This window comes from Carex rostrata, chromosome 8, assembly GCF_964058835.1.
Source record: "Carex rostrata chromosome 8, lpCarRost1.2, whole genome shotgun sequence".
NCBI classification, from domain to species: domain Eukaryota; kingdom Viridiplantae; phylum Streptophyta; class Magnoliopsida; order Poales; family Cyperaceae; genus Carex; species Carex rostrata.
In genome coordinates, this window is record NC_135925.1 from 9,415,646 (window position 1) to 9,424,804 (window position 9,159).

The window sequence follows — 9,159 nt, forward strand, 5'->3', positions numbered from 1 at the left end:
TTCAGTTTGCTTATATTTGAAGGTTCAGTGTTTAGTTAACTACATCTCTATAGCTAATTCAAATGAAAACAGAATGCATCGACACAATTTATGAAAAGACGGCCTAAAAATCATATAACTGAATATAGGCCATTTAATTCTTCAATATATGGCTATAACTAAATTTTTAGGTACATGTAAAGTTTTTTTGAGCTATTAAGCACGTCAAACGTTAACAAATTATTTGAATCCCAGTTTCCATTTAAATAATGATATGAGCAATGTACAATTATTCTGGAAAAAGATTATAAATATCAATTGCAATTTTTCAGTTTAAATACCCATTGGTTCGCATGGTAGGAAACTTTGAAGGCATTGGGTGCTATAAAGAAAGAGATTACTTGGACGGTTGTACCTGATCCTGTTGCCTTTAAGAAAACCAGATATGCTTGTCCATTACAATTGGCATCTTTTGTTATCACCTTAGCCAGCATACAAATCACTAGCCTCCTGCTCCTACATATGGTGCTTATTTTGAACCATCTCCCTTTTACATGTTTTAACCTCATATCTTTCTTTCAACTTTTCATATTACCAAGTCTTGATTGCTATCAACAAAGTTCTTCCAAGAAGGCAACATGAACAAGCTGTTCTCTTTAAACAGGCCAAGAAAGATACAGTTCAAGTCACCATCAATGGATGCCCCATCAGACCAAAATTCAAACAATGGAGAACTCATTCATTTTAGCCATCCAGAGCACAATCTGATCCCATTTAATGCACCTTATGTGTACACGTGCATGGCATGCAAGGAAACTGGTGCTGGGAAAAGGTTCATATGTCAAACTTGCGGTTTTGATATGCACGAGTATTGTGCATTGGCACCTTGCTCACTTTACAATCATCCTTTCCACCTAGAGCACCAACTTGATTTCTCTGTAAAGAGAGGTAAAATGACTACCACTAAAAAGTAACTACCATGCATGCGAGATACCAAAAGAGTACTGGCTCTCATGCTTTTGGAACATTAGCCATGTGAATTTAATATTGGCTCCGTTATGAGTAATAAAAGTTTAGGGTCTATCAAGGCCAGTTAAGGTTTGATTGAGACCTAAATATTAAAAATATCGTCTTGCAGTTTTAGTATATCTGCACCAGGTGACGCGGTAATCCCAGTTTGGAAACAAACATACGAAATAGTCGGTATCATTATTTTTTATATTCTAACTCTCTTACTCAATATCTAGGTGGATCTCAACATACAAAGTGTGACATTTGTGGTAAAACTGCCAAAGGCTACAGTTTTCAATGCAACACATGCGGATTTGAAATGCACCCATGTTGTGCTACCATGTATCCGCAAATGAACTTCCCAACTCACCAACATGCATTACATCTTTCTTATTTGAATGGTGAGTCGAGCTTTGTGTGCCAAATATGTAGGAGAAAACAACCGGGCCAAGTTTACCAATGCAAAGCTTGCAGGTATTATTTGCATGCAGTTTGTGCAAAAGATTTTGTTAATGGGCTTTATGTGCAGGGAGTGTTGCCCCCAGAAAAGAAGGGCTCAATTGCTAAAATAATTAGAGTTGCATTAGATTTGGTATCAGAGGCTATTGGAGGGCTGATAGAAGGAATAGGAGAAGGGATAGGTGAGTCCCTTGTTGGGGGCATGGGTAAGGGGATTAGAAACAGAAGCATAAAAAATAAGTAATATTTTGGTAATCTGGTTAGAATGTATTGCATTTATTAAAGCAAGATTTGACATAGTGTCCGAGTTCTCTGACAATAATCAGTTGAACTCCAAAATAATATAAGATTATTATGCAGTGTACCAGGACGAGATGGTATAAGGTTCTAACTTGTGGTTGGTTATATATGCTCATTATAATGCTGCAAATTTACACTTTCTTTAATCGAATTGGGTGGTAACGATGTTATATTATACAAGTAAGATAAGGTGATTCTCTAATGATTTAATGAGGTCATGTCACTTCCTGGCATATATTCACTTGAAATGGCAAGAGATAGTGCTATTCTAGTATAAATTTCAAACCAAAATTAAAATAGTTAACAAAACTAATTATCCTTATAATAGTAAACATCAAAAATATCTTTATTATAGTAACTATAGGTAAGATTAATGGAATTAAAAGATTTTGATTATGTGTTAACTATGAAGTTAACATGTCTGTAATTCAATGAACTTTCCATAACTCAATCAGCAATTATCACGATAAATGAAACAATAAATTATCGGTTGGCCATGGCTGTACCCCAGAGATGCACACCAACTTTGTTTCATGAAATTAATTAATTAGCAATGCGAGCATATGCAAATTCTATGGTATCATGAACACCGCATTCAATTCAAATTCTATTATTTCTTTATAAGAATTAAAAGAGGATATTGAAGAAATTTGCATAATATTATGTATCGCAACAAAAATAACCCCCCCCCCCCCCTCTATGGTATCATGAACACCGCATTCAATTCAAATTCTATTATTTCTTTATAAGAATTAAAAGAGGATATTGAAGAAATTTGCATAATATTATGTATCGCAACAAAAATAACCCCCCCCCCCCCCCCCCCCCCCCAATTACCAAGATCAGGTATAGAACTGTACCCACACCAGACCAAACTGAGATCATTATCACAAGTTGATTTTCAGTGTCGTTGGTCTAAGACCACGGTTTAGGACAGATAACAAAGGTACCGGCTAGGGTTCATCCAAAACCTTGAATTAAACTAAGTTTCCAGCAAAATTTCATCATCTAGACATTTATACCACGATATAATCGAACAAATTCAAGCAATGAAGGAAGACTCGCCATTAATGGCGGTCTCCGCCTAAGGCCGAAACAGGAGGGAGGGAAGAGGAGCAAATACTGCACTTACACAAGAGTTTTGAGGGAAAGAGAATGTCAGGAGCTCAACGGAATGGTAAGAGAGAGGATGCAACGCGCGTATCCAAAGGGATCAAGATATCTCTCTCCGGACTGAGCGTACAGCGGGAGCAGAGCGAGACCGATGAGTGGCGACTTTGGACCGTGGAGTGTGTCTGTGTGGACACTGGACAGTGGTTTACTGGTTTGGGAATTACCCCCTTTTTTTCTCTGATTTATTTTTCGAATTTTTGCTAAATTTTATTTGTTATATTTAAGACTCAGGGTGAGGTCGGCCCAGGCCCAGCTTTTAATAATATATTTTGCATGGGCCCTTCAAACTATAAATAGGTTGGGCCTACGGGCCATGGATGTAACCAAAAAAAAAAAAATTCCATTATTAAATAGGTTTTGCCATCATTTTTATAGTTATCCTTTTTCTAGTGATTTGGTCCCTTCAAACTATAAATAGGTTGGGCCTACGGGCCATGGCTGTAACCAAAAATAAAAAATAAATTCCAATATTAAATAGGTTTTGCCATCATTTTTATAGTTATCTTTTTTCTAGTGATTTGGTCCTAAGAAATATATAAAATTATCATAAATTTAATATAAGAATCATATTATTTTTTTCATTATTTATTAATTTTAAAAAAATTAAAATTAGTAGTTTCTTTACATCATTTAAATATATATATATACATTATTTTTTCAGGATTTAAAGTTAGAAATAGTGTATACGGTTTTATTTGTTATATTTAAGATACAGAATTAGCTAGGTTATAGTATGAGATAAACTTTAGAAAATATTGAACGTTATTCTTTTCAGTTTGTGAACTTTTCCTGTTAGAAGTTTTTTGATAAATTGCTTCATGTATTTTTGTTAAGAAATTTCGCTAAAAATAATTTGGTTAACTATAAACAACATTATAGAATTTTGCACTCTTGTCATTTCATTTGAAATTTTGTCACAGATGATTTGAAATACGAGTGAGATTGAATGGAGAAACAAATAATTCACCTCTAAAAATGTATAAAAGATGAATGAGTGGTGAGAGAGAGAAAAAATAAGCGCTGACATATATTTAGTATGAGATAAACTTTAGAAAATATTAGAACGATATTCTTCAGTTTGTAAACTTTTCCTGTTAGAAGCTTATTGATTGAATTGCTTCATGTATTTTTTTTGTTAAGAAATTTCGCTAAAAATAGTTTGGTTAACTATAATTTTTTCGTTTGTTGTATATTATAGAATTTTGCACTTTGTCATATTATTTGAAATTTTGCAAAATTTATCACATGTCATCATAAATATGAGCAAGATTGAATGGAGAAATAAAAAACTCACTTTTAAAAATGTGTAAAAAATGAGTGGATGGTGAGAGAAAGAAAGAAAAAGAGTTAATATATGCCTATTTTTTATTTTTTAATGAAAGAGAAGTCTAGCCTCTAATTTATTGATAATTGTTCTTATACATAAGAGATGTTACAAAATAGGGAGTAGAATTAGGGTGTTCTTAAGCTCACCAAAGTATTTGGTGAGCTTAACTTCAAAACTCATCAAATATATTTCAAATAACGAATCCGAACCGTTGAAATCCGCCTACCTTACGAGTGATGAGTCTACATGTGAAAATTTTAAACATTCAAATTAATTTAGTATAAAGTCTAGTGGTCAAAAACGTTCAAAAAATGAATACACTAAAATTAATTTATTAACCTTCCAATTTTGACCGATTGACTTTATACTAAACTAATTCAAATGTTTAAAAATTTCACATGTAGACGCATCACACGTAAAATAGGCAGGTTCCAATGATTCAAATTCGTCATTTAAAACTGATTTAATAGATTTTGGAGTAAAGCTCACCAAACACTTTGGTGAGCTTAAGAACACCCTAGTTCTACTCCAAAATAGGATATCAAAAGGTAAGAAAAACAGTCCAGATAGAATCGAATCTTGTGCCCCAGGCAAGAAAATCCTGCCCCCATTGGATTTGGCCGTTTGATCTGCTTTTGGATCCGCACTCAGACGAAGGCATGAAGTGCTTGATGAAACGGAAAAAAAGGGCTCCGTTATCTTATTCCTGGGTCTCCGTCTGATCGCTCCTTTCCTCTCCCCTCCGCTGACCACCTCTTTTCCTCTCCCCTCCCGCTCACCACCTCTTGTTCCTCATGACCTATGCTTCTTCTCCTCACGAATCTGCTCCACCCCCTTCTAATTTTATCTTCTCATCCTTCCATCAACTCTTCACATCATCAATAAATTAGTCTTTTGTAAAAAACTTTCTATAGGTCAACTTGGGCTTCTGTAAAAACTTTCTTATTAATCAAAATGTAGGATGGCAAGTTGCCACCCTACCCTCAAAAAAAATATAAGTAGAAATTTCAGGCTTGTAAAAACTACTTGCATAAAACTGTTAGGGACCAAACAAAGTTCTTTTCGGAGAAGAGTTGATGGAAGGAATGAGAAGAACAGAAGGGGGTGAAGCAGATTTGTTCTCTGTTGGGCAAAAGAGAGTCGAGGAGAAGAAGCATAGGTCGGAGAGAGAAGAGGTGGTGAGAGGGAGGGTAGAGAAAAATAGGTGGTCAGCAGAGGGAAGAGGAAAGGAGCCATCAGACCAGGAACAAGAGAGCTAAGTCAGCTAACGGAACCTTTTCATTTTTTCCGTTTCATCAAGCGCTTCATCCCAGCGCGAATCCAAAAGCATATCAAACGGTCAAATTCACATGGGGGCAGAGGATTCGGTTCCGTCCCAGATGAAGCTCAAAACAAGCATTTATGTCTAGTTTTTGGAAATAAATATGTTGTTCTCAAGGAATAAAAAGAAACATGTTATTTCGATTCTAACTGTTAATTTTTATTGCGATTCATGTATGTAAAACTTACTTCTTTGAGATTTGTGTATAGAAAAATTTGAACGGTTGAAATCTAAATAACAGGTTCATGTTATTACTTGAGAATAACAGCCGATTTATTTCCTTAGTTTTTTCAAAAAAGTTGATATGTTATATATCAACATTTGCACGCATCGATTTTCAATTCATTGGTGACATTTTATAAAGTGGTCTCGATGAAATAATTAGACTTTTGAGAGATTTCTAGAGGATTTTGCTTAGGACTATTATCATGTTTCTTTTCTTTTTTTTTATGGTAAGAAGGCAACTGCCGTTCTTACGATTTTGGATTGATAAAAGATAATTACAAATAAGGAGAGTTTAAGGCCCTAATTTAACAGTCTTATACAGCACTAATATATTACACTTATGCTTTGATTGGTACTGTCTGAAAACAATACCCAGTCCTTTAATTATAGAGAGATCTAAGAGTCAACAGTTCATACACCATCTGCTAATCTCCTGGGCTGTATCACTGACTAAAATAGGTATTGTTTTTCTTTTAGGAGAGAAAATGCGTCCGTTGCGTTCGCGCCATATCGCTCATAGGCCCGCTGCCCATGATGTTTTCCAAATCCTTCTACTATTATCATGTTTCTTTGTATTGAATTATCATCTTAATATAACCCGAGTAATGCAAGACTTTGTATTATATCTACTATAAAAAATAAAAGAGGTATGTTCGCGCGCTTTACCTGTCATTTCATCTGAGGAAGCGAGATCTATTGTTTATAAATGACCATTCGATCAACAACAAAATCGCTATTGGATCTGACTCTAAATAGGACGGTGGAAAAAAATAATAAATACCTGACCGAGTAGAATGAGATTGAGTCAGTTTTAATTTGACACGAATCTTATAACGGATCACCCTATATCTAGATTAATACCATCTTTTGAGCGAATTCAGATCCTCCCGGTATCGCAAAATGGAATCTTTTACAATTAGTTGATCTAGACCGTTCATTTAACTTTGCACGAATTTCAAAGCACAAATAATACTGCCTCCTACACCATCCCGAATAGGCACTGGTTGAGAAGTAATCTGGACTTTTATTATGGTATTTATGGTACCGGGATTTGGATTCCTTTTGAGCCAGAAGGGGGCAACTGCCTCCCTCTGGATTTTGAAATTCGGTAAAAAAATACGGATTCGGTATCACTTTGTCTCTCTCTAGAATTTCTTTTGCCATTTTCTGGAATTGAAAATCTCGTCATGCTAGTTCAAAAGCATTGTTAATGAAAAATTATCTTGTTTTCATATAAATTTACGGATCCGAACCAACTTTATTGTTTTTTAACATGTAAAATGATATTATTTTGTTGTTTTTATTATGTAAGAGTATGTTATTTATATTGTTTTTTATCTAGTATCCGATAGTTAATGGATTTGAACCATGTAGGTTATTTGAATCCGATTCCTATCCCTTCCTAGGTGAAATCCTGCGTTCGTCCCTGGCTGAGACTATTGTACTCAGTCCGATAACTGAGATGGATATATACAGAGTCAGGGTGGGGTCGGCCCAGATTTTACCACGGAAAAAAAAAATTAACTTTTTACCCTCTATCATCAAAATTAGAATCCAAGTTCGCATTGTACTATAACTTCTTAGACGTTACATTTGCCCAACTTGTTGCATGAGTCAAAAATGATCTTCTTAGTTGGAATATATTGCAATTTCTTCTTTTTTTATGTATTTGACAGATAAATCAATTGTACTATGAATACTTTGCATGTGCCAACAAAAAAAAAATGGTATAAATAAATTATGGAAATTGAGTACTGTGATATTACCAAGTTCAAATACTTAAGAAACTGTATTGACTATTTGACTCTACACATATTCCACATAAACAGAATAAGTGTTTCGGTTTACCTAGTCTTGTGGCCTTCACATATTACCCATTTTAATCCAGACCCCTAACACATGTATATAGTACATAACAGCTGCTGGAAATAGTTAATTAATTACATTTGATCATGCTGCATCTCTTACTTTGAAAGGAGCACTCCTATTACTGCAGCAATTATAGCTGTTGGGTCTCCAAGAATCGCCGATATAATAACACGTAATGCGCTGCTCGCCATCTGGCAGCATCGTTTCGCTTTTCCAACCCTCCCCTTGTGGTGGCTCTGCAGTGTGCCTTTTAAGCTTGGGACCATCACACTCATTTGAGCTTCTCTAATATGTTTACCATTCTTGTTTCGATTGAGGTATACTGTTTGCCAGCTCTCAACAAGCATTTCTTTAACACATGATACATGCAAACTATAGTTCTTACATTCTGACCGATACGACCATCCTAAACCCTTGTTGCCACACCGGTGACAAGCACTTGATAACTTTTCACATAGATAAAAATTGTGTTGTTCATTGTCATCTAGGCGTAGAGGCAAATTGGCGCAACAAGGGTGGAGGTCAAACCCGCAACTTGTACAGTGGTACACAAACCCTTGCACTTCCTTCCAACATGCATCACAAGCCCTCTTGTGTGGACCAGGAGCTTTGTAGTAGAAACGAAACTCACATTTTTTGTAGAAGGCATGGGCTATTGAATTTGGTGCCATGGCACATACCTTGTGGAGGTCAAAATCACATGTGTCGCACCGGTATTTGAGGCCTATACCAGCCTCCCGGCATCCATCACAACAGAAGGGTGTCTCTGAGTACTCCATCTTTAGCTTGTGATTGGGGTGGCTGGGATGAATGAACTCCTTGTCTATCTTCATTATGTGTGTTTTTGCACAACCTTGGTTGTGTTGTGTGGTGTTATGTACATGTGTTGCATGTGATGTGAGGAGTAATATAATTGGTAAAAGGGAAAATTCTCTAGTTAAATAATGCAATGGCATCTTCTTTGCTTGTGGCAACACAAGAGAATAACTTAGAGGGAGGCTGGTAGAGTGGTAGAAGTAATAAATTAAGAGAACATTCATTGGATTATTACCAAAGCAAATCAGAATCAATTCTAAAGAGCAACAGGAGACTAATTAGTTTAGGGTTCTCAAGTCAAGAGACCATCATACCTAGTTGTGAACCCAGCTACTCAGCACTAATAAATTGCAATTTCCGGATAAATTTCAAGGATTGAGTGAGAATGAAGGTGTTTCTTTTGCTGATCCCTTCTTTAGCTTTTTACTTTTATTTTCCTTTGGATAAAAGAGAACAAAAGAATGGTTCATCCAATTTTCTACTTAAAAGTTCCTAAACACATCCAACACAGAAAATTTTAAACGGATTTTTTCTTCTTTATGCTCCACAGGAATCCGTGCTAGTAAAATAATGATCTTACAAAGACTGAGGCCTCAGTGTCAGTGGTCTATACTGCTCTATTATGGATTTAATTTTTTATGGGCCGGGAGTAACGGCTCCAACCTGTTTTCAAATTACT

General features: G+C 35.5%; 2 protein-coding genes across 2 annotated transcripts; one reads left to right on the forward strand and one right to left on the reverse strand.

Annotated features, from left to right (window-relative positions):
• The first annotated feature begins 234 nt into the window (after positions 1-234).
• LOC144558505 (Cysteine/Histidine-rich C1 domain family protein) lies at positions 235-2,368 on the forward strand. Its single transcript, XM_078307344.1, has 2 exons — positions 235-927; positions 1,227-2,368. Exons 1-2 carry the CDS (start codon positions 618-620, stop codon positions 1,691-1,693), a joined length of 777 nt encoding a protein of 258 aa, XP_078163470.1. The 5' UTR covers positions 235-617; the 3' UTR covers positions 1,694-2,368.
• Positions 2,369-7,527: 5,159 nt separating this feature from the next.
• LOC144558179 (uncharacterized) lies at positions 7,528-8,560 on the reverse strand. The gene has a single exon (XM_078306949.1). It carries the CDS (start codon positions 8,495-8,497, stop codon positions 7,760-7,762), a length of 738 nt encoding a protein of 245 aa, XP_078163075.1. The 5' UTR covers positions 8,498-8,560; the 3' UTR covers positions 7,528-7,759.
• Positions 8,561-9,159: the final 599 nt, after the last annotated feature.

What these genes read in the sequence shown, in the direction of transcription:
- LOC144558505 (XM_078307344.1), top strand. Translation starts at nt 618, where the DNA reads ATGAACAAGCTGTTCTCTTTAAACAGGCCAAGAAAGATACAGTTCAAG. An exon ending in TGATTTCTCTGTAAAGAGAG is followed by an intron (nt 928 to 1,226) that starts GTAAAATGACTA and finishes CTCAATATCTAG; the next exon opens with GTGGATCTCAACATACAAAG.
- LOC144558179 (XM_078306949.1), bottom strand. Translation starts at nt 8,497, where the DNA reads ATGAAGATAGACAAGGAGTTCATTCATCCCAGCCACCCCAATCACAAG.